General features: G+C 42.9%; 1 protein-coding gene across 1 annotated transcript in view; it reads right to left on the bottom strand.

Moving 5' to 3' along the window:
• Positions 1–4,795: 4,795 nt before the first annotated feature.
• Positions 4,796–26,170, bottom strand: part of LOC141091145 (serotransferrin-A-like) — a 58,728-nt gene continuing 37,353 nt past the window's right edge. Inside the window, exons 13-17 of the mRNA XM_073576542.1 lie at positions 21,734–21,884; positions 14,116–14,180; positions 11,268–11,446; positions 5,581–5,770; positions 4,796–4,982 (exon numbers count right to left, since the gene is read on the bottom strand). Coding sequence (XP_073432643.1) covers positions 4,942–4,982; positions 5,581–5,770; positions 11,268–11,446; positions 14,116–14,180; positions 21,734–21,884 — 626 coding nt within the window. The 3' untranslated portion in view covers positions 4,796–4,941. The remainder of the gene's footprint in view (positions 4,983–5,580; positions 5,771–11,267; positions 11,447–14,115; positions 14,181–21,733; positions 21,885–26,170) is intronic.

The following is a 26,170-nucleotide window of genomic DNA, read 5'->3' on the forward strand; positions in this document are numbered from 1 at the left end:
ACAAGTTTGGGGAGGGTCATAAATAGTCAGAAAAGGCTGGAAAAAGAGATAATTAATCCAAACATGTGAAGCTCATTGTTCTTTGTGCCTGAAATACTTCTTAATACTTTAGGGGAACCAAACAGAAATCTGGTGGTTTGAGGGGTTGAATAATAAATGACCCTCTGAATAAACTTTTCACAATTTAAAAAAAAATTAAACAAATAAATAACATTCTTTTTTGCTGCAGTGCATTTCACACTTCCAGGCTGATCTACAGTCCAAATGTCACAATGCCAAGTTAATTCTGAATGTGTAAACCTGCTAAATCTGCAGGGGGTTGAATACTACTTGTAGGCACTGTATACCCTTCCCCAACAATGTTGTAACAGAGTAATCAATAGCAGCCAAGTGGCCCTAGATGATCCCCTTATTGCTGTAAAAGCAAATGACACTTCAAGTGAAGGGGAAAAAATTATTATATCAAAGGGTACAAGCAATGGACTATGTGTAAGGGTTACCTGAAAACAATAGTGGCGACTTCCCATCCCAACGCCCATTTCACCGCTGACTTCTTCCGGGGAGCGCCAACAGCATATTATGACTTAGCACTGCAGATGCCAAGCTAAAGACCAAGATCGTTGCACACCTGCGAGTAAGAATGTCGGTTAGAGCCCAACAAGTCCACCACTGGGAGTATGCTGGCGAGAAACCCCCTAGCTCGTGGATGTTTGACTTGTTACATCTAGTTCAAAAATGGTTGCAGTCAGATTCTTCCACTCCTGCCCAGACGGTCGAGCTTGTGGTGATGGACAGATTCATCCACTCCCTTCCCAGGCCAATACAAACCTGGGTTGCTCAGGGTGACCCTCGGAATGCAGACAACCTGGTTAGCCTAGTAGATAGGCATCAGGTTGTCTAGATATTCCTCGGAAAACTGGACATCATCTCTTCCCTGTACTGGAATATCCAAAGGGGGGCAGGCTCACCATGGAGAGGGAATAGAGCCACACACGGGGGACTTCCCAATCCCGCTGAGGGTCCCCCAAAGGCTGTTATTAAGGATTTGGTCTGTTGGCGATGTCACAATCCTGGACACATAGCGCCTGATGTCATATGTCCTCTGAACCAAGGAACTGCAGCCGAGACCAGCGGTTTTCCTATTTCACCTATCCGGCCTGTAGCGTGGACTGTAAATCCGTTGATGGGCTGCTACACTTCCCGACCATTTGATCCTTGTCAAGTTCATGGGCATGATGCCAAGAACTACCGTGTGGCCAGAGTGACCATGGGAACAGACTGCGGTGCCAAGTCTCACGAGGTCAGGGTAGTAAACGACTTGATAAATCCTGTCATATTGCGTCGGGATATTTCCTTGTTTTGGGACTTGTGGAAAAAAGAAGGCTGTACTGAGTGTGTTAGACAAAGCCAGATCCCTCGGGAAGAAACTCCATTGAACTCAAAGATGGAGGAGTTTCCCCTGTGTATCGTTGCTGGAGAGGAGGACAAGACGGTGACTGAGGAGCCCAACCTCATTGAGTAGAAGGGTCCGAAGAGAACTTAGGGACCTTACCTTAAAGGGGGCATATGATAAAGTTACCCTCAGTAGCAGGGTTGCTCAAGAGCTGAGCCATACACCCAGTTCCCACACTTTGCTATTAATGGGGAGTTATTATATCAGGTGACCAAACTGAGTGGAGGTAATAGAACAGCTGTTGATTCCAGGACCCTACCACCAGAGGGTTTTAGACAAAGCCCATTTACATGTCTTGGGGGGACATCTGGGTTTAGAGATCTCCCATTCTCCTACTGGCTCTCAGCCTGGACGGTTACATCTTGGCGCCGTCCAGGTTGAAAATGATTAATCCCCAGACAAGGATTACGGCATGGGACAGAACAACAGACAGGTGAGGAATATGCTTGTTTTTTATTTTTATTTTATTACAGGAGACCATGGCTTCAATGTAATGGGCGTTAAGTGATTATAACTGTGAATGTTATTTTTAAATAAAAAACTAAAAATGTGTTTTGTTTCATTTCAAATAAAGACTTTATACTTGCTGTGTGTTTATTTACAATACAACTATAAGACTAGTAATGGAGAGGCATCTTATATATGCCTCTCCATTACTAAGCCGTGGGTTTGATGTCACCGGAAAATACAAAAGTGACATCAACCCCACAAATATGAACCCCACTTGCCACCGTTACAGGGCAAGTCGGAAGAGCTGGGCAAAGTGCCAGAACTGGCACATCTAATAGATGGTTTGAGTACTGTTCTGGTACCCGAACCCAAACTTTTATTTTAACTGTCAGGCCGAACTTGCTGGACCCGAACATCCAGGGATCCGCCCATCTCTACTTATCACCTAACCCTCAACCTATGCCTTCTTTTCACTCCCTTCTTCATGTCTACAGGTAAAACTACTAGGTAACCCATTACTTACGGCCTACTTTCAAACTAATGTCATGTCCGGACATCTAGCTACGCCCATTCCAGGTATACCTTTTTCTTTAATGTCCTAGAGGATCTAAAATAAAAAATCAGTTTAGACTAGGCCTTGATGAAAAAGGACCATTTTGTATATATTCCTATTTAGATCTAATTGTTTCTATGTTAACAGACTACATACAAATCCTACATATACCCCATCCTGCAGTCATATTCCTTTCCATATTTGCTACTTGTTTTTGCTAACATTGATTTTTCTTTTTAGGTTAGCAAGACGTAGTGGGCAAAGGAAACAGAGTAGTTGGACTGTTGGATCAGTCTATGCAAAGTTGGCCTGATGTCTGTTACCATGGAGATGCATAAACATTCATAGGAACTGTTAACACAAAGCAATAAGACAATTTTAAATGGAATCTGTCACCAGGTTTTTGCTATTTATTCAGAGAGCAGCATAATGTTGGGGCACAGAGCCTATTTCCAGTGATGTGTCACTAGCTCAGCATCTTGCTCTTGTTTCAATAAAAACAGTGTTTCATCAGCAAGAAAGATCACTGCCAGACTCGATGTCTTGTGCAAAAAAGATCAGCTAATCTATATATCCCCGCTGCATCACTGAATGCCAGCTTACTAAAAATGCACAGTGTGCGCAGGAAGCTGCCAATTAGGGCTGTGGGCGGGGTTTTACAGAGCTCAGCAGTCATAGCTCTGCTACATCTACAGAAGAGAAACAGGGATTCTATTAAAGCTGCTCCAAGCAGCCCAGTAAGTGATGCATACCTGTAATCAGGCTTTCAGCCCCTATGTCTTACTGCTCTCAGATTCCATTGCAAAATCCAGCTGACATATTCCCTTGAATAAAGACAATTATTTTGCAAAGCTGCTTCTTTTGTTAAATGCATTAAATCAATGGTTGAAAATTTCACCATAAAGAACATTCAATCTATGTTGAACGGCAGTAATGAAGTTTAAAATTTGAATACAGCAGGTTCTTTAAGGCTTTAATAACTGCTCCATTTAAGTAATATAGGTTTATTTTTTTACCAAACACTCAAGCCCTAATTTATCAAGAATGGTGTATTTCTCACTGGTACATTTCCAGACTCATTAAGAAATGTATGCATTTTAATGAATTAGGAGCATCTGACAAGTGATGTGAACTTCCTTGCAAGCCTCTGACACAAAGCTAGGAGGGATAGCTAATACTAGAGAAGAGAGAGAGAGGATTCAAAAAGATATAAATAAACTGGAGCAGTGGGCAGCAACTAACAGAATAGTTTTTAACAGGGAAAAATGCAAAGTACTACTTCTGGGCAATAAAAATGAAAAAAGCATATACAGAATGGGAGGAATAGGGCTAAGCAACAAAACATGTGAAAAAGACTTGGGTATACTAATAAATCATAAACTAAACATGAGTCAACAGTGTGATGCAGCAGCAAAAAAGGCAAATACAATTCTAGGATGTATTAACAGAAGCATACAGTCTAGATCACGTGAAGTCATTATCCCCCTCTACTCCTCTTTGGTCAGCCCTCATCAGCAATACTGTGTTCAGTTTTGGGCGCCACATTTTAAAAAAGACATCAACAAACTGGAGCAAGTTCAGAGAAGAGCAACCAGAATGGTGACCGGTCTGAAAACCATGTCCTAAGAGGAAAGGTTACAGGATTTGGGAATGTTTAGCTTGCAAAAAAGTAGACTGAGAGGAGGCATAATAGCTGTCTACAAATATCTCAAGGGCTGTCACATTGTAGAAGGATCATCTTATTCTCATTTGCACAAGGAAAGACTAGAAGAAATGGGATGAAACTGAGTGGAAGGAGACACAGATTAGATGTTAGAAAAAACTTTTTGACAGTGAGAGTGATCAATGATTGGAACAGGCTGCCAAGAGAGGTGGTGAGTTCTCCTTCAATAGAAGTCTTCAAACAGAGGCTGGACAGACATCTGTCTGGGATGATTTAGTGAATCCTGCATTGAGCAGGGGGTTGCACCAGATGACCCCATGAGGTCCCTTCCAACTCCATCATTTTATGATTCTATGATTCCACAAATCTCACTTCATTCGATGACTGGAGTAAGGTTTGTGACATAAAGATCGCCGCTGCTCATCATTAATTTGACGATCGGGTTGCCAGACTCCTGTACCCCTTGGGAGAAAATGGCACAAGAACACCATTAGTTACACAATTTTGCACAGCTTGTTGTTGCGCCTAAATTTTATGACTTTTGGAAGCTTTTTATGCCAGAATTCTGGTGTAATTGCTGTTATGAACTGGGCCCTCTAATCATATATCCTGAAGATTGTAGATTGAAGTGATTACACAGTATGGTAATGATGGTGATCAAAGGATGAAGAAACAATTTATACAAGAAAATCTCAATCTATTTATTGAAAGATGAAAGACATGTGTCACGTTTGTGAATGTGGAATATTCCTTTGTATGTGGAAAAGAACAAAGAGATAAGTGAAGATATATAGATGACAATCCTTCACCAGGACTAGACATTTAGAACTTGCAGGTATGGAAGGTGCAGGCTTTCAGGAGTTCTGTGAATGAAAAAGACACAAAGGACAAGTTAGATAGAGGTGGAGGAAAGTCATTGTAGCAGCATAAATAAGTGTGCCTCTAAATTGTCTAAAATATCATAAGACAATCATGCCCAACTGTATCTGGGTCTATATGTGACCATCACTTGCCTGATCATTAATAGGGGAAGGCAAAGTAATATATAGTGTCTTCTGCTTAGCCTTTATCAATGTCAGGGACCATGTGAGGATCCTCTTGTGGTTCCGTTTGCCCTGTTAAACTACTACATTCTTCTTTTTCATGAAGTTCTACAGCATCGTTTCCATACCCAAAAGTTGTGTATATTTCTGTATATATCTATTTATTTTATGACTGCAGTCTGGTGGTTGCCTGAATTTTTCTTTTGTCTAAATATATGGAGGAAATGCTAAATGGGATGTTCAAGCTGTAATGAAGTCAACGGCTGCTTTGGGTATATTTTGGGTTGACCATTACTGCTCGAAAAGAAAAATCTTATTGTGTTTCAAAAGACTACATCAATGTTGGTTCATCTAGAATAATAGAATCTAAGAATCCGAGAAAAATCATCAACGTGAAAAAGGTAGATAGGTTAGATACCTGATTGTGAACATTCGTTAAGAGAAGCCACAGATTCGGTGTACTGCTGTCCAAGGAAATCGTTCATGTGCTCCACTGTAATTTCACGTAAGCATTCTGTAGAGTCTTTGAAAAGTTGGTCTTTGCGTCCCTCAGAATCAAACATGTAGAACAATTGGGCAGATTTATCCTTATTCTTTCCAAATTGGCGCTGAAATCAGGATATCAAAGTAGGATAAAAGTTTAATGGATATATACTGTATAGTAGGAGGAGGAGGCAAATTCTAGTAGCTTAGTCTTGTTAAATTATTGTAAGTGTCCATCATCCAATATAAAATAATGGAAATGTACAATAGTAAACAAAGCTTTATAAAAAATGTTTTGGTGCTTTCAAGTAAAGGGGTGTCATGATTTAATATTGTTTATATACTGCATATAAAGCAGTAGCGTAGCTACCGGGGGGGCAGAGGGGGCCCCGTGCTCTGAGGGGGCCCACTCGGGCTACGCTGCGGTAACTGTATCTGTGGCAGAGCAAGGAGAAGCGATCATCTCCCTGCTCTGCCGTGCTATGTTTCCTCTGCCACAGGACCTGTGATGAGGTCACAGGAGGGGAGGAGTCAAGGTCACATGATCAGGGGCCTCAGTGTATGCAGGACTCTGCAGTGCTGGATGAAGGGAAGTTTCTGTGTGAGGTCAGGAGGAGTTTACAGGGTGGATGTAGCAGAGCCGTGTGTCTACAGGGTGGATGTAGCAGAGCCGTGTGTGTACGGAGTGGAGCCGCGTGTGTACGAGGTGTACGGAGCGGAGCCGCGTGTGTACGAGGTGTATGGAGCGGAGCCGCGTGTGTACGAGGTTTACGGAGCGGAGCTGCATATGTACGATGTGTACGGAGCAGAGCCACGCGTGTACGAGTTGTACGGAGCCGTGCGTGTACGAGGTGTACAGAGCGGAGCCGCACATGTACTAGGTGTACGGAGCAGAGCCGCGCGTGTATGAGGTGTACGGAGCAGAGCAGCGTGTGTACGAGGTGTATGGAGTGGAGCCGCGCGTGTACGAGGTGTATGGAGCAGAGCCGCGCGTGTAAGAGGTGTACGGAGCCGCACGTGTACGAGGTGTACGGAGTGGAGCCGCGCATGTATGAGGTTTATGGAGCAGAGCCGCATGTGTACGAGGTTTACGGAGTGAAGCCATGTGTGTACTGAGTGGAGCCGTGTGTGTGCGCGAGGTGTACGGAGTGGAGCCATGTGTGTACGAGGCATAAAAAGCAGAACCGTGTGTGTATGAGGTGTGCGGAGCTATACGTGTACAAGGTTATGGTGGGGAGCAGTCATACCTTCCAACCGTCTCCATTTTGAGAGAGTCTGCCCCGGTCGGGAGCTTACTTTTCCTGCGGACACAGGAGTACACGGCAGAGCCCCGAGGAGTACTTTAAAATTTGCACGTGACGTTCCACCGGAAGTGACGTGCTGGAAGCTGACTGGAAATGAGGTAATTTTGGGAGGAGATTGTGACAGAACCATGGAGGCACCTCAGGGAATGCTTCAGATCCATCACCGTCTCCTCCGACAGCACGGACAGCAGGATTGCCTTGGACTCGGAGATGTCCGCCATGTGAGTGGATCATGATATGTCCTGCACCGGGAGGCTCAGGTGGGCACTACAATGGGAGCTGGGCTGCTATAGTATCTTTATAGAATCTTTCTTTCTTTCTTTTTCTGTTTCTTTCTCTCTCTCTGTTCTTTCTTTCTCTCTCTGTTCTTTCTTTCTCTGTTCTTTCTTTCCCCTCTTCCTTTCTCTCTCTCTGCTCTTTCTTTCTTTCTAATCTTTCTCTCTCTAATCTTTCTTTCTCTCTCTAATCTTTCTTTCTCTCTCTAATCTTTCTCTCTGTTATTTCTCTCTCTGTTCTTCCTTTCTCTCTCTGTTCATTGTTTCTTTCTCTCTGTTCTTTCTTTCTCTCTCTCTGTTCTTTATTTCTTCTCTTTCTCTGTCTCTGTTCTTTCTCTCTCTCTGTTCTTTCTTTCTCTATAATGTAGCCCCTTTCATATGGTATAATACAGCCCCCCAAAGAATATAATGTAACCCCTTCAGAATATAATGCAGCCTCCTTATAGGGTGTCATGCTGCCCTTTCTTATATGGGGTATAATGCTGCCACCCCTCATGCGGGGTATCATGCTGCCCCCATCATACAGGGTATCATGCTGCCCCCTCCTCATACGGGGTATGTCATGCTGCCCCCTCATACGGGGTATATCATGCTCCCTCCCCCCCATACGGGGTATATCATGCTCCCTCCCCCCCATACGGGGTATCATAATCATGCAACCAGGACTCACAATATAAATTTTAAAAAAAAAACACTATACTCACCTCTCCTCCTCGCTCCCATGCTGATTTCGGTGGTGACTCTACTCTGATGTTGGGAGCTGCGCTGCAGTCAGACCGGCACACAGCGGGGACTCGATGAAGTGACGTCATCGCGCACCCGCTGTGTGTCAGAGGAAGAGGGTAATGATGGGAGAGGGAGCGTCATGTGACGCTCTCTCTTCCATTATTGCGGCGCGCACTGAGGGGCCACACTGACGCCGCAATAATGGAATATATATATATTATTTTTGGCAACAGCGCGGTCATCTGCCTCTGATATGAAGGATTTCATATCCGAAATGTCGCCGTGCCATTTGGCATTAAACTTCATTTTTTTGAATCTATTTGCTGTTTCCCCATTTTTTTTTGTATCCTGTCCTGTCAATTGATCATTGGTTGGAAAAGCGTGCACACTAGTAAGGTATTTTCTGGTGCTGTTCCAATTTTTTTGCCTATATATATATATATATATATATATATATATATATATATATATATATACACACACACATATTATATATTAGGTCACTTTCACACATCTGAGTTTCACATTTCATGTGCTGTCTGATTAACAGACTGGCTGTGGGTTTTCTGACCTAAATTCAAACCTCATACAGTATATCTATACTATAGTATATCTATGAGGCTGATGTGTTCAGGTCAGGATAATTGCAGATGATCTGAAAATGGCGGTCTGTATATGGAATGTGAAGCGCGTGTCAACCGGCTTTACTCTCCTATGGTTTTTCAGCTTGTTTTGAATCAATAAGAAACCTAAATTCAAACCTCATACTCTCTGAAATGTAAAGTGCTACGGAATATGACGGCGCTATAGAAATAAAATTTATTATTATTATTATAACTTCATTGATTACTTTAATAGAAAGAAAATCTGAATGGTTATTGGGGTAATCCTTCATGTGATGGAATCATTACAGAGTTAGCCTCTACAAGCTGAAAACTTTTCCAGTGCAGAAATGTGAGCGTACTATAGGCATGACTAGGGATAATAAAAACAGAGACCATAGTGGCTTAGTGGATAGGAAAGTTCTCTTGGTTCTGTAAACCCAACAAAAGGCATATTTTGGGGTAATTTTATATGTCCTCCCTGTTTGTATGAGTTGGAATTTTGATTGTGAGTCCCTCCAAGGGAATATACTGTATATTTCAATATATGGTCGATAAAATAGGAAATAAAATGTGGAATAAAATAAAAAAAAGATGACTACCATGGCCATTGAGAAATTGACTTGGCATCACAAGGAGATCACATAGTTTGTGTGGTGGGGAGTAGCGCACAATTCTAGCTTAAGATAAAGGTGACTTTTTTTATTGGAAAACCTCCTTAAGATATGTGACTTTTTCCAGACAATGTAAAACCAATTTGCTGTTCAGTCTTTTTGAACATCTTCCAACCCCTTTGGGTTTCCAAAGGTGCCAAGTGATTAAAAATTTTAGTGACTGACTATTTTTCTGGATGGCTTCTAAATAGAAGAGGCTCACTATTAATATATACAACTTCTAAAAAAAATGCTGGTGCCGATGTAATAACAAAAGATGTTGGAAAGATGAAAAAAAAAGACGCTATCATGATTCCTCTGCTCAGAATGTCTGGGATCCTGTGATGGACAGCTCTTTCATCCTATCCTGTGCTGGGGCGTGCTGAGATGTCGGTGCTTTGATTGACAGCTCGGTTGAACTATCTGACCAGAAGGTGCAGAGATTTCCACAGGTGTTCCATGTTCTTGGTAATTGCCCTGTTATTTAGGTGAGCTGTCTGGCCCAGATCACTGCCAGTCAAAAGCTTTTTCTAAACTTGTGCTCTCTGGTGTGCTTGCCTCTACCCTGTACCCTGTGCTGTAACTTCTGATCTTCTTCTGTTGCTGACCATTGGACCATGTTCAGAATACTCGTTTGTTATTGCCCCTTTGCATCTGATATTCCGCTGCTGATCTTTGCACTGGGTTCAGACTACCCGTTTGTTATTGCTCCTTTGCATCTGATATCCCGTTGCTGACCTTTGCACCGTGTTCAGACTACCCATTTGTTATTACACTTTTGCTTATGCGCTATTTCTCTGGTATTCTGACGCTGGCATGTGACCTGACTCATGACTTCTTATTTTCCCATGGTTTACTACATAATCTTTTGATATTGACCCCGGAACGTCTGACTGCGCTAGTTCACGGCCTAGCTGTGGGTTGTGACTAGCGTCACAGACGCTTTAAGAAATAACTCTGCCTGCATTTTTCTGAAGTGTGTTTGTGGCGCCCCTGAGAGTTCAGTTGCCACAGAGGTACTGCACCTCCTCCTGAGGTGTGGTGCCCCACCATCCAGGTAAGTTGGAGGCTCCTGACCATGCTCCAACACTTGCATCCCACACAACACGGTAGTTCAGCAAAGCCACATTGCGGCTCCCTGCTTGGAGTGTAGCAGAGCACCTTTGGTGGCTCGCTGCTTGGAACACGAAGCGTGCTGGGAGGCGGGTGGAGTTAGAATACATAAAAGAGTGGGAAGGTTTAGGATTTCAGGTCAGTCAGTCAGTGAGTCAGTCAGAGAAGAGTGAGGAGTGAGGATCCCTGAGAGAGGGATGGAGGAAGGAGGTGCTGCAGCAGATCTCAGTGACCTGGGTCTGCTGGCACGGGAAAGGAAAGAGAAAGACATTGAACAGAAACCTGATCTTCCATGGGAAGGAAAGACTAGTACGGAACGTAGGCGCTATAAGAGGAGACGTTCAGAAAGGCACATGTTGGCGGAGTGTTGGAAGGGAGCATTCCATCTAACCTGGAGGTTGACTGAGTCCCTGACCCAGAGGACACAGCACGGAGGCAGGCACCTGTGTGTACTACAGACTGTGAGTAAAGCTTTGGAACTACAAGCCCTGGTGTCCTCCATTTATTCTTGCGCCAACACACCCTGTACCGCTACATCTGGGTACCAGCTTCTACACTGCCTGTGCCTCTCCTCTACCCCTACATCTACACTGCCCTGGGACTACAGCTCCACCTGTGGGGAGCTTCACCATCTTGGCTGCAACACACCACCAGTCCCAGAGGATCTGCATGCAGCGTCGGCTTAACATCTCACTTGCCGAACACCACAGGTGGCGTCACGAACTATTCATTCAATCAATTACATTCCACCATTTCAATTCCCCCATTACTTGAGCGCCCAGGGCCACAGACCGGGTCACCGCCGCTGTGACACATCCCGCTGACACCGGCCCGACACCGAGTACCCCACAGCCCTGGGAGGGCGACCCATGTTATGTATTAAAAACTCAGTGGGTAAGTTGGAATATAAATAATGCTGTGTGCACATGGCTTTAGACCTTTATCTTACCATCTGATCTTTAAGAATCCTTACAACCACTTCTTTTCTGCTTGGTGTGGCCACAACAGCGTGAGCTGGAACCTCGGCAAGGTTACAGACTTTATATTGAGACAGGGGTTTGACTGTGCCATCACTGCACAGGAGGAGGAAATCGTCTTCCTTCATGTTGTTTAGCCATTCAGGGTTATCTGGAAAGAAATCCCACTCTTTAGAGTTCTGGTTCTTATTCTGCCAAGAATTGACTTTATGATACTTTTAGGTGCTTCCATGTATTTTCGATATATTACAACTACTTAATGTCCAAATGAAGCAATTTTTCAAGTAATACCACTATGCAATGCCTAAATATCGGACACTATGATCAGGATTGACAGCTTGATTTCTTAAAAATTTTTCTGGAAAGCCTCTCAAAAAATCACGGACAGAAAACTTTTTGTTTCTGGCCACATAATCATAATAAATCATTAAGATTACAAACGATAAAAGTCTACAGCCCATAACTCTGACATGAAGACATCAGCTACATTCACTGTCAGTAATTAATTGATGAGAATAACAAGCAATAATAATTTGTGCAGTTTTCTCCAGAATCAATAAAATCATGAATCATTTGTTTTTCTGGCCTAGAGAAAAAAGTGGCTTATTTTTATCGAGTGACCTGGTTATGATCAGGAGGACAGTGCAGGTTGGTCCTGGAGTTTAGACCTGGAGTGTTGGATATATGTCACTTTGTAGTGGTGGATGTACGGGAAAGGTACCAGCCATTGTGAATCAAGCAGGTGAGGGCTGACACACATTGTAATCGTAAAGGGGTGGTCTGAAACTAAAGCCCGCGTTACACACTGCGATATCGCTAGCAATATTGCTGTAAAGTTACCGATTTTGTGACGTAGCAGCGATATTGCTAGCGATATCGCTGCATGTGATACTTACCTCCAACCGGCTCCCCCGCTGCTCATCGCTGGTCGCGCGAGAAGCTCCTGGATCATTTCTCGTCGTCAGCTTCCTGCTGGGCTTCCTGTGGCGCCGATGAGCGACACGTGCGACCACCTAGCGATGCACCTGCGATCCTGTTCGCGTCATATCGCTGGTCGGGATCGCTGGTGCATCTCTAGGTGTAACGGTACCCTAAGTCTTACTCTAATCCTAAATGGCTATCTATTTAATATGATAATCTATTTTATTTTCTAATATATCGTACTTTTATTAAAAATTCTCCACCATTCCCTCTCTACTCTAATTGGTTTATTTATTTATTTTGTTTTACATCCTCTTTGACGTTTTGTTTGAGAATCCCAGTGCATGCTGGGATAGTTAAATGAGTCGTCATCGGGGGGGGGGGGGGGGGTGAGAGGCAAAGCGTCATCAATGACCTCTATTTCAGGAATGGGTTAGTCTTTGATCTACTAAGCTTGCGTTGGTTGTCCATTTCGACATTTGCTCAGTAGATTATTGACATTGCGCAATTTGCACAGTGACAGTGCGCTCTTTCACTGGCTCTGACCAGAATTAACGAGCGGGCATAGTGGCGCACTGTCAGAAAATAACTGGTGTGCAGGAAGGAAAAGCAGACACCAGCGACCCTGGAAGTGATATTTCATATTGCTCCTGCAATACTGCTCTTCAACATATAGTACTTCTCTTCAGATATTTACTGTGTCAATCCATCTGACGAAGGCCTAACTGGGGCCAAAATGTCATGATATTTGTTTGGATTTCACTAATAAAGTTATTTCTTCTTTAAAGGAAACTTGCCAACATGAAAATTATAGAGCAGGGGGAGAGGAGTAGACTGACATATAGTTTTGTCAGAAAAGATTCAGTGTAACCGCTGCTTTCATCACATAAACTTCTGCTCTGAGATTTTCGGAACAGTGGGCGGTCCTACCAATTATTGACTGCTCTCTTTTTATGAGTGATACAGAAGTAGCTGTCAATCACAATTAATGAGATGCCTCCTTTAAGTGGTGATCACACATCAGTAATAATAATGTAATCTGATGCTTTTCCTTGTGTTTTCCAAGCCTCATGAAATAAATAACTTTCACCTGCATCTGGCATATGCTTAAAGCGAACCTGTCACCAGGTTTGGCCGATATAAGTTGTGGCTGCTGCCTTTCAGGGCTTATCTACAGCATTCTATAAATTCTATAATGCTGTAGATAAGCCCCTGATTGGACCTTCAAGAGAAGAAAAATAAGTTTTATTATACTCACCCAGGGGGTGGTCCGGTCCAGTGGGTGTCTCGGGTCCGGTGCCTCCCATCTTCTTGTGATGCCGCCCTCCTGCTTGCTTCATCGCTCCCCAGCATGGCGCTCATGCGCAGGCATACTTATCTACCCTGTTGCGGGTACTGCAGTGCGCAGGCGCTGGGCCTCTCTGACTTTTTCCGGCGTCTGCAGTACTTTAAGTATGCCTGCAAAGGAGCGTGATGCCATGGAGCTATGAAGCAACAGGAGGGCGGCATGGCAAGAAGATGGGAGGCGCCAGACCCGGAGCTGCGGCACCTATTGGACCGGACGGCCCCCCCCCCGGGTGAGTATAATAAAACTTATTTTTCTTCTTTTGCAGATCCGATCGGGGGCTTATCTATAGCATTATATAATACTGTAGATAACCCTGAGAGGCAGTGGCTGCATCTTATATCGGCCAAACCTGGTGACAGGTTCGCTTTAATGTAATGTCTGTGATATAAAGTCTCTGCCAGTCTGCTTACCAGCAGAAGATGTGATATACTATGATATGCTACATAAACATGAATATATACCAAAAACATGGCAGATCCGGACAACAGGGACTGCTGAGATTGAATTCTCAAAAGTGTGTATGTACTGTAATTATAGGGTATCTCACTTACCATTGAGGACCTCATATAGAGTTGTGTGCTTCACAAATGCAACATTTCCTTTCTCAACTAGACATCTAGGGAGGAGCAGAAGAAATATATCATGTTTTTTTCCAGTAAAACGTGTACAGTGGGATTGCAGTATTTCTATAATACATGAAATATAAAAAAAATCATTATCTGCCCTGTCTTAGTGTTCGTAGCGTGAGAAGCTTAGTTGTGAAGTTAGTTAGACTAATAGCTCGCTATAATGTAAAAAAAAAAATAAGAAAAATGTCATCACTGCCACTTATTAAAGAAAGCTACGCTTAAAATCAAAGTCTTCACATTATTGGAGATATCACAGTACCTGGACTTGACTTCCAGGAATGAAGAATCCTCAGTGGTATAAAATTTTGGTGCCAAAACACGTTGGTGTAATACTTAATCATCACCTTAGTTCTTTATTTCCGCAAAGGCAGCCCAGGTAAGTTACGCTAACTAAAATGAATTGCTATCTGGAAAAATTTCTCTTCCAGTCCGGTGGCTGCGCTCATGTCACCGAGTGACTGCAAGCTTTGGTTTTGACCGGAAAAGGCTCTTATAGGTTTCTGTGCCTCTACACAACCCCCAAGTGAGCACTACCAAAACTCTCACCCTCTCTCACCTCTCCTGAGGTATGTTCTTTTCAAAGAGAGCTAGTAGGAGATAAGATAAATCTGACCAACTGGACTTCACATGACATGTCACATGGACACATTTCACTTTAAAACTAGGCAAACACAATGGATATCTTCTGTTACTGGTTGTTTAATTATACTATGATAACAACCGTTGTCGTACAAATCAAAGCATATGGATTTTATAGGGTGGGGGGGTCCAGAACTGTGAACCCCCTTCTATGAGCTGTCATAGAAAGCCATTGTGTAAGAAAGGCTCCAGACCTAGTGGACCTGGCACATCTTTTCCTTACAGAGGGGCATTTGAAGTCATTTATTTATTACCTTAGCTTGTCCTAACTACATATAGTATGGCCAGATAAAGCTGTCATGCTTTTATGGGCCTAATGCTGCCATAATGGCTTGGTACGGATATTATCCCAGCTGTTTAAAACATTGGGTGCCACAGTACAGGGTATCCATGGACAGATGCCCCCTTTGATTGGTTCATCAAGTTTCCACATGGTGTGTTTGCAGGCTTGAGAATCCACTCTGCATTTAGGTCTTGAATGATAAAAATGACTCTAAATGCTGTCCTGACATCAGTGTATGTCATAAAGACAAAGCGGATGATGTATTATTATAAGTTTACTCATACAGTATAGGTTTAACCCCTAAGCCTAACCAGACAATTTCATTTTTGAACTTTTGTTTTTTTCTTCTCCTTTTTCCAAGAGCCATTGACACACAGTGGCACGTAAAAGTTTGGGCACCCCTGGTCAAAAATACTGTCATTGTTAACAGTTAAGCAAGTTGAAGATAAAATGGTCTCTAAAGGCCCCGTCACACACAGCGATATCGCCAGCGAGATCACTGATTTTGTGAGGCCACAGCTATCTCGCCAGCGACATCGCTGTGTGTGACATGGATCAGCGACCGGCCCCCCTGCCGGGGATCGCTGATCGTGCAGGATCGTCCTAGGCCATTTTTTGATCGTTGAAAAATTTCAAAAACTGACTGTCACATCCAAGCATAAACATAGTGTGAACAGGTGCTTAACCTAGAGTCACCAACTCATATACATTCAAGAAAAAAAGGAAGCACAGTGTAGCGCCAAACCATGCAAACATGAAAAATGAATATTGAATTGCATTACTGCATTAGAAGTATGAAAAATTGAGAAAGTTTAGCACATAAAATGGCCAAGTTATGTGTACCTGGAAGCCACGTTAAGGCATTTCTCGTTTTCCAGGTCCCTATTCTATGCCAATCCTCACGCTGGTATCTAGGGTAAACAGCGGGTATCCAAGAGCCACACGGCTCTTAGTTACCCGCTGTTTACATTGGAAACCAGCTTGCTCGCTGGTCCTGATCGCTGGAGGGGCTGTCTATGTGACAGCTCACCAGCGATCAGCCTGATGATGTCCCAGCGATCCGATCCATGTCGGATCCTTGGTGGGATCGCTGGGACATCGTTATGTGTAACGGGGCCTTAAATAGCGTAAGATTAAAGATGAGATACACTACCGTTCAAAAGTTTTTGGGTCACCCAGACAATTTTGTGTTTTCCATAAAAACTCATACTTTTATTAATCAAACGAGTTGCCAAATAAATTTAAAATCTATTCCAGAAAGTGAAAGCTTCGAAAAAAAGATTTTTATTTGAAATAATAATTTTCTCCTTCAAACTTTGCTTTCGTCAAAGAATGCTCCCTTTGCAGCATTGCAGACCTTTGGCATTCTAGCAGTTAATTTGCTGAGGTAATCTGGAGAAATTTCACCCCATGCTTCCAGAAGCCCCTCCCACAAGTTGGCTTGGCTTGATGGGCACTTTTTGCGCACCATACGGTCAAGCTGCTCCTACAACAGCTCAATGGGGTTGAGATCTGGTGACTGCGCTGGCCACTCCATTACAGATAGAATACCAGCTGCCTGCTTCTTCCCTAAATAGTTCTTGCATAATTTGGAGGTGTGCTTTGGGTCATTATCCTGTTGTAGGATGAAATTGGCTCCAATCAAGCGCTGTCCACAGGGTATGGCAGGGTGTTGCAAAATTGAGTGATAGCCTTCCTCATTCCAAATCCCTTTTACCTTGTACAAATCTCCCACTTTACCATCACCAAAGCAACCCCAGACCATCACATTACCTCCACCATGCTTGACAGATGGTGTCAGGCACTCTTTCAGCATCTTTTCAGTTGTTCTGCATCTCACAAATTTCTTCTGTGTGATCCAAACACCTTAAACTCGGATTCGTCTATCCATAACACTTTATTCCAATCTTCCTCTGTCCAATGTCTGTGTTCTTTTGCCCAAATTTATCTTTTCCTTTTATTAGCCAGTCTCAGATATGGCTTTTTCTTTTCCACTCTGCCTTGAAGGCCAGCATCCCGGAGTCGCCTCTTCACTGTAGACGTTGACACTGGCGTTCTGCGTGTACTATTTAATGAAGCTCCCAGTTGAGGACCTGTGAGGCCTCGATTTCTCAAACTACAGACTCTAATGTGCTTGTCTTGTTGCTCAGTTGTGCAGCGGGGCCTCCCACTTCTCTTTCTACTCTGGTTAGAGTCTGTTTGTGCTCTCCTCTGAAGGGAGTAGTACACACCGTTGTAGGAAAACTTCAGTTTCTTGGCAATTTCTCGCATGGAATAGCCTTCATTTCTAAGAACAAGAATAGACTGTCGAATTTCACATGAAAGTTCTTTTTTTCTGTCCATTTTGAGAGTTTAATGGAGCCAACAAATGTAATGCTCCAGATTCTCAACTAGCTCAAAGGAAGGTCAGGTTTATAGCTTCTCTAATCAGCCAAACTGTTTTCAGCTGTGCTAACATACTTGCACAATAGTTTTCAAGGGTAATCTAACCATCCATTAGCCTTCTTACATAGTTAGCAAACACAAAATACCATAGGAACATTGGAGTGATGGTTGTTGGAAATGGGCGTCTATACACCTATGAAGATATTGCATTACAAACCAGACGTTTGCAGCTAGAATAGTCATTTACCACATTAACAATGTATATAGTGTATTTCTGAATCATTTAATGTTAACTTCATTGGAAAAAACTGCTTTTCTTTAAAAAATAAGGACATTTCTATGTGACTCTAAACTTTTGAACGGTAGTGTATTTTCTTTGTATTTTAGGTAAAATATATACCGTATATACTCGTGTATAAGCCGAGATTTTCAGCCCATTTTTTTGGGCTGAAAGTCCACCCCCCCTCGGCTTATACACGAGTCATATACCTGGGGGTCAGCGGGGAGGGGGAGCGGGGGTGTCAGAGATCATACTAACCCCCCTGGCGTGGTCTCTGCAGCCCCCCGCTTCACCCACGGTCTCCCTTCCTGCCTTCAGCGGTCATGTGTACTGCTCATTAAACTTATGGATGTGCGCATATTCATGAGTTTAATGAGTGGTACCACGTGACCGCTGAAGGAAGGAAGAGACCGTGGGAGTCAGAGAAGTGGGGCTGCAGAGACCTCGCCAGGAGGGGGTAAGTATATCCAATATTCACCTGTCCCGGGTCCATCGCTGCTCACCGCTGTCTGCTGCGTCCTGTGTCAGTGATGTTTAGGCAGCAGGGGACACGGTGACGTGGTTAGTGCGCACTGTGCCCTCTGCTGGCTGAACAGTCACTGACACAGGAAGCGGCAGACAGCGGTGAGCAGCAATAGACCCCGGACAGGTGAATATCTCAGGTGCCGGGTCCTGAGCAGTATAGGTGAGCATGGCATTTTTTTTTGCAGCAGCAGCATATGGAGGCATAATATATGGAGCATCTTATGGGGGCAGCATATGGGGGCATATTCTATGGAGCAGCATATGGGGGCATATTCTATGGGGCAGCATATGGAGGCATAGTCTATGGGGCAGCATATGGGGGCATATTCTATGGAACAGCATATGGGGGCATATTCTATGGAGCGGCAAATGGAGGCATATTCCATGGGGCAGCATATGGGGGCATAGTCTATGGAGCAGCATATGGAGGCAGCATATGGGGGCATATTCTATGGGGCAGCATATGGGGCATAGTCTATGGAGCAGCATATGGGGGCAGCATATGGGGGCATAGTCTATGGAGCAGCATATGGGGCATATTCTATGGGGCAGCATATGGGGCATAGTCTATGGAGCAGCATATGGGGCAGCATATGACAGCATATTCTATGGAGCAGCATATGGGGGCATATTCTATGGGGCAGCATATGGGGGTATAGTCTATGGAGCAGCATATGAGGGCATAATCTATGGAGCATCATATGGGGCATAATCTATGGAGCATTTTATAGGGGCATAATCTATGAAGCATCTTATTGGGGCATGATCTATGAAGCATCTTATGGGGGCATAATCTCTGGAGCATTTTATGGGGCATAATCTATTGAGCATCTTATGGAGCATCTTATGGGGGAATAATCTATGGAGCATCTTATGGGGCATATTCTATGGAGCATCTTATGGGGCCGTAACCTTTATGGAGCATTATATTCTATGGAGCATTTTGTATGGAGCATCTTATGGGGCCATCATTTACCTTTGTGCAGCATTATATGGGGTGTATTTTGTATGGAGCATCTTATGGGGCCCATCATGAACTGTATGGAGCATTATATGGGGCTCCTGATTCAATATGGATATTCAAAAACATTTAACCTAATGTCTCAATTAATTTGACTTTTATTGGTATCTATTTTTATTTTTGAAATTTACCAGTAGCTGCTGCATTTTCCACCCTAGGCTTATACGCGAGTCAATAAGTTTTCCCAGTTTTTTTAGGCAAAATTAGGGGGTCGGCTTATACTCGGGTATATACGGTATGTATATTATGTATTATGTATATTATATATATATATATATATATATATATATATATATATATATATATATATATATATTTTCATTTTCACCTTTTACATTTTAAAAATTACAAAAAGGAAAATGGGCAGAGGTAAAAGTTTGGACACCCTGGCATGGTTAGTATCTAGTAGCATTCCTTTTTTCAAAAATCACAGCTTGTAAACGCTTTTTGTAGCCAGACAAGAGTCTTTCAATTCTTGTTTGAGGGATTTTCAGCCATTCTTCCTTGGAAAATTCTTCCAGTTCTGTGAGATTCCTGGGTCGTCTTGCATGCACTGCAATTTTGAGGTCTAGCCTCAGATGATGTTCAGATCGGGAGACTGTGAGGGCCATTGTAAATACTAGAGTTTGTGCCTTTTGAGGTAGTCTATTGTGGATCTTGTCCTGTATTTGGGATCATTATCCATTTGTAGAAGGCATGCTCTTTTCAACTTCAGCTTTTTTACAGATGGTGTTGTCTGCATCAAGAATTTGTTGAAATTTCATTGAATCCATTCTTCAGTCTACCTGTGAAATGTTCCCCGTGCCATTGGTTGCAACATAATTCCAAGGCAAGTTCTTTTCCTGAAAATTCTGTGCCCTTCTTTCTCCACACATACCTTTGATCATTGTGGGCTAAGAGTTCTATTTTAACCTCATTGGACAACAGGACTTGTTTCCAAAATACATCAGGCTTGTTTAGATGTTATTTTGCATGCTTCTATGGCTAAATTTTATTGTGAGGACGCAGGAGAGGTTTTCTTCTCATGACTCTTCTATGAAGGCAATATTTGTGCAAATGTATCTGAACAGTAGAACAATGTACCACAACTGCAGATTCTGCTAAATCTTTCAGAAGGTCTTTTACAGTCAAGTCGGGGGATCTGATTTGCCTCTCTAGAAATGCTTTGAGCAGCTCTCATTGAAATTTTGCTTGGTCTTTTGGACCTAATCTTGACCTCCATTGCTTCTGTAAACTGCCATTTCTTAATTTCTTAATTATATTTCAAACTGAGGAAAGGGCAACTTGAAAATGCTTTGCAATCTTCTTTTAACCTTCTCCTGCTTTATGGGCCTCCACCAGTTTCATATTTAGAGCACTAGGCAGCAGCATAGAAGAATCCAATGGCTGTTGTTTTTAGGCACAAGGCTAGAGGAGCATGAGGTTTTATAAAGCTGGGAAATTTGCATCACCTGACCTTTCCTAATGATAATAATGAACAAGTCATAATGCTAACAGGCTAATTATGGTCTGAAACCTTGGCTAAATTTATCTGAGGACACAACTTACCCAAACTTTTACATTAGCCCATTTTCCTTTTTGTAATTTTCAAAAGGAAAAAAATACAATTTTTTTTGCTTAAAATACAAAGGAAATGTGTCATCTTTAACTTTAGCCCTCTTAAAGATCATTTCATCTTCATCTTGCTTAACTGTTCACAATAAAAGTAATTTTGACCAGGGGTGCCCAAACTTTTACATGCCACTGTAGATATATTAGGGCTTGTTGTCTACCTTGCCTTATACACTGCCATAACACAATATTACAGTATTTAGTGAAGACCACGCCTATGAATAACAGAGGCTGGTCGTCAAAGGAGCACTGTCATGATAGTCATGGGGTCCTTCAGCAGACCCCTTGCTCTCATGGCAACCAATCAGGTCCCTGCAATTGTTTTATAATGATCATTGTGGTTTGTCCGGATGAAGAGGTATGAAAACATCGAAACGCGTTAACAAATAAAAACCACATCTATACTATCTTCCATCGTTTATTGGACCTCTGGAAACATGGATATATATATATATCCACTTTCCATCCAAGTTTGTATCTCATTGACAAAAATTGACAGTGGTGTTTAAGGAGTGGGCAGAGCTTAGCTCCACCAGCTGCTGTCAAAAGCAGACCCTGCCAGAAGCAGCCATTATCTGCCGGTATTAATACAAGCTAGGTTTCTGAGCTTAAATCAAAAACTGAGTCCTAACATGAGACATTATAGTACTTTATATGTTGGGAAGGAGATAATAAAAATGTGTAAAACAGTAATCTCTTAAGGAAATTGATAAATTGTAAGAAAAAAAGTCTGCAAAAAACATTACAAAAACTTCTGGTACCAGGGTCTGAGAGCCACCACATCTCTGACTCATACCTGCATGCTCCATGATAGCCGTAGTACAATTCTTTGTTATTTGGGGAACACTTTGTGCCATCCAGTGATTTCTGTGGGTCACCAACGCACAGTTTGCAGAGGTTAGAATTAACATCAGCCCCAGGGGCACAGCTCTCCTTAAAGAAAGTGGCTGTAAATGTAGAACAACATAAATAGAGGTCAGATATGTTCTAGCAATCACTGCAAATAGTATAATGTCCACCGGTAATGTTCACAACATAGCATGTTTTTTTTGTTTTCATATGGAGCCACTTCTTTAGTTACATGGATCTCATCTACTCATCTCATCAGATAAAAAGGTCTGAAAGTCCACAAGAAATCACAACCTTTGTGCCTCATCCCATAGAGGGCTGTTAATTTTAACTGATAACATACACAGTATTTTGTTGCGCAGTCATATGATCATGCCAAGGTCACAGCCACCTTTGTGGACTGATCCAGATTTCTCCAGAGGTTGGAAGGTTAAGCCTTGATGTTCTGTTTGCTTTAATAATACCTCATTTGAGCTGATGGTGCGTACATGTTACTGCTCCATACTTGGGATAGAATTACCTCCTTGCTTCCCTTCCTCCAATTGTTCTCAGTGCATTGATGTTTATATATTCTAATGTTGATAATGTCTATGATAAATATTTGCGGTACTGCTACATAATAAGATGTATTATCGCTCACATTTATGGTACTGCCACATTCATATATGCAGAGCTGGTTTTAGGCAAAGTGAGGCCCTAGGCAAAGTTTGAAATGGGGCCTCAAATGCTAAAATATTGCACATCACATAGAAGCAGTTTGATTGTATTTACATGCGCTGAGCTCAGGTCGCTAAATGAGTGTGATTAAACAATATTGAAGTCATTCCACACTTGTTTCCTGGACTCTTTCCACCATCTGAGAAAGAATGATGGGAATAGAACGATCACTAATGGACAGGGCCGGTTTTAGGCAAAGTGGGGCCCTAGGCAAAGATTAAAATGGGGCCCCAAAAGTTAACATATTGGACATCACACAGAAGCATTTCGGTTGTATTTATATGCGCTGAGTTCAGGCCGCTAAATGAGTGTGATCGACAATATTGAAGTCGTTCAACACTTGTTTCCCGGCCTCTTTCCACCGTCTGAGAAAGAATGATGGGGACAGAACAATCACTAATGGATCACTAACAAATCACCATACAGTATCATGTTATCAGCAGCACATCTACAGTTTACACCCCATAGTCCTCCATATAATATAATCTGCCCCATAGTCCTCCATATAGTATAATAAACTCCTCAGTTCTCCATATTGCATAATTCACTCCCCATAGTCCTCCATATTTTATAATACACTCCCTATAGTCCTCCATATAATATAATGTACTCCATAGTCCTCCATATAGTATAATACACTCCTCAGTCCTCCATATAGTATAATACACTCCCCATAGTCCTCAATATAGTATAATACACTCCTCATAGCCCTCCATTAAAATACACTTAGTTCTCCATATAGTATAATACACTCCCCATAGTCCTCCATATATTAAAATACACTGCTCAGTCCACCATATAGTATAATACACTCCTCATAGTGCTCCATATAGTATAATGCACCGCCATAGTCATCCATGTAGTACAATTCACTTCCCATAGTATAATGCACACCATAGTTCATCATATAATGTATTCCCCATAGTCCTCAATACAGTATAATGCAGCCCATATAGAGCATAATGCAGCCACCCCACAGAGTATAATGCAGCCCCGCCATACAATATAATGTAATCCCCATAGAATATAATGCAGCCCCCCCTCTTATAGTATAATGCAGCCACCCCTTAGAGCATAATGCAGCTACCCCTCAGAGTATAATGCAGCTATTCCACAGAATATAATGTAACCCCCCATAGAATATAATGCAGCCCCTCCATAGAATATATGGCAACCCCCTCATAGAGTATAATGCAGACCCTTATATAGTATAATGTAGCCCTTCTCATATAGTATAATGCAGCCCCCATACAATATAATCTAGCCCCCACAGATAATGCCGCCCCCATAGAATACAATGTAGCCTCCTCATATAGTATAATGTAGCCCCCTCATAGAGTATGATGCAATCACCGCCCATAGAATATAATAAATATAATACAGCCCCCCATAGAATATAATGTAGCCCCAAATAGAATAAAATTCTGCCCACCTCCCCATAGAATATAATGTAAAATGTACCCCCTTGGTATATAACTCAGCTGCATAGTATAAAGCACAGCACCACCATGGTATATAGAACAGCCCACCATGGTATATAGCACAGTACCACATGGTATATAGCACAGCCCACCATGGTATATAGCCCAGCATGGTATGTAGCCCAGCACCACATGGTATATAGCCCATCATGGTATATAGCCCAGCACCACATGTATATAGCCCAGCACAGTGTACAGCCCAGCATAGTATACAGCCCAGCACAGTATACAGCCCAGCATAGTATACAGCCCAGCATAGTATATAGCCCAGCATAGTATATAGCCCAGCACAGTATACAGCCTAGCATAGTATAGAGCCCAGCACAGTATATAGCCCAGCACAGTATATAGCCCAGCATAGTATACAGCCCAGCATAGTATACAGCCCAGCATAGTATATAGCCCAGCACAGTATACAGCCCAGCACAGTATACAGCCCAGCATAGTATATAGCCCAGCACAGTATACAGCCCAGCATGGTATATAGCCCAGCACAGTATACAGCCCAGCATTGTATATAGCCCAGCATAGTATATAGCCCACCATAGTATACAGCCCAGCATGGTATATAGCCCACCATAGTATACAGTCCAGCATGGTATACAGCCCAGCACAGTATACAGCCCAGCATTGTATATAGCCCAGCATTGTATATAGCCCACCATAGTATACAGCCCAGCATGGTTTATAGCCCACCATAGTATACAGTCCAGCATGGTATACAGCCCAGCACAGTATACAGCCCAGCATGGTATATAGCCCAGCATAGTATACAGCCCACCATAGTTTATAGCCCAGCATGGTATATAGCCCACCAATGCCACAATAGTATATAGCCCAGCACAGTATACAGCCCAGCATGGTATAAAGCCCACCAATGCCACCATAGTATATAGCCCAGCACAGAGTATAGCCCAGCATAGCATATAGTCGCTCCCCCCCAGAATGGCCCCACAGTCCAGTACTCATACTGATATATTAAAAAAAAACAAAAAAATATTCTCACCTTCTCCTTGTGCCCGCGCTGCTGGCTGCTCCTGTCTCCTGCTCTGCCGGCACACAGTGAGAGCGCAATGACGTCATCGCGCCCCCGCTGTGTCAGTGGCAGAGCGGGGAATGATGGGAGAGGGAGCGTTGGCTGACGCTCTCTCCTCCATTATTGCTTTGAACTGTACTGGCAGTCGCCGGTATAGTTCAATGCGGCGGCGGGGGGAGTCGGCACTGGGGGAAAGCGGGCCCCCTGCTTCAAGGGGCCCTATAGCAGCTGTGTGATGTGCTGCTAGCTGGGGGCCCCTGGGGGAGCGGGGGCCCTAGGCAGCTGCCTGGTCTGCCTGCCCCTAACGCCGGCCCTGCTAATGGATCACTAATATATCACCATACAGTATCATGTTATCAGCAGCACATCTACAGTTTACACCCCATAGTCCTCCATATAATATAATGTCCCCGATAGTCCTCCATATTGTATAATACACTCCATATAGTCCTCCATATAATATAAAGTGCCCCATAGTCCTCCATATAGTAAAATACATTCCTCAGTCATCCATATAGTATAATACACTCCCGATAGTCCTCTATATAGTATAATACACTCCTCATAGCCCTCCATATATTAAAATACACTGCTCAATCCTCCATATAGTATAATACACTCCCCATACTGCTCCATATAGTATAATTCACCACCATAGTCATTCATGTAGTACAATTCACTTTCCACAGTATAATGCACCCCACAGTTCTTCATATAATGTATTCCCCATAGTCCTCAATACAATATAATGCAGCCCACATATTGTATAATGCAGCCACCCCATAGAGCATAATGCAGCCTCGCCATATAATATAATGTAACCCCTATAGAATATAATGCAGCCCCCCTCCATAGGATATAGGGCAACCCCCTCATAGAGTATAATGCAGCCCCTCCATAGAATACAATGTAGCCCTCCTCATATAGTATAATGCAGCCCCCCATAGAATATAATGCAGCCCCCTCATATAGTATAATAAAGCCCCCATACAATATAATCTAGTCCCCCATAGAATATAAAGTAACCCCCCATATTATATAACACAGCCTCACCCATAGAATATAATGTAAAATGTACCCCCTTGGTAAATAACACAGCCACATAGTATATAGCCCAGCACCACATGGTATATAGCATGGCATGGTATAT

Source organism: Dendrobates tinctorius, unplaced genomic scaffold, assembly GCF_039654945.1.
Source record: "Dendrobates tinctorius isolate UK_male_01 unplaced genomic scaffold, ASM3965494v1 ptg000049l, whole genome shotgun sequence".
NCBI classification, from domain to species: domain Eukaryota; kingdom Metazoa; phylum Chordata; class Amphibia; order Anura; family Dendrobatidae; genus Dendrobates; species Dendrobates tinctorius.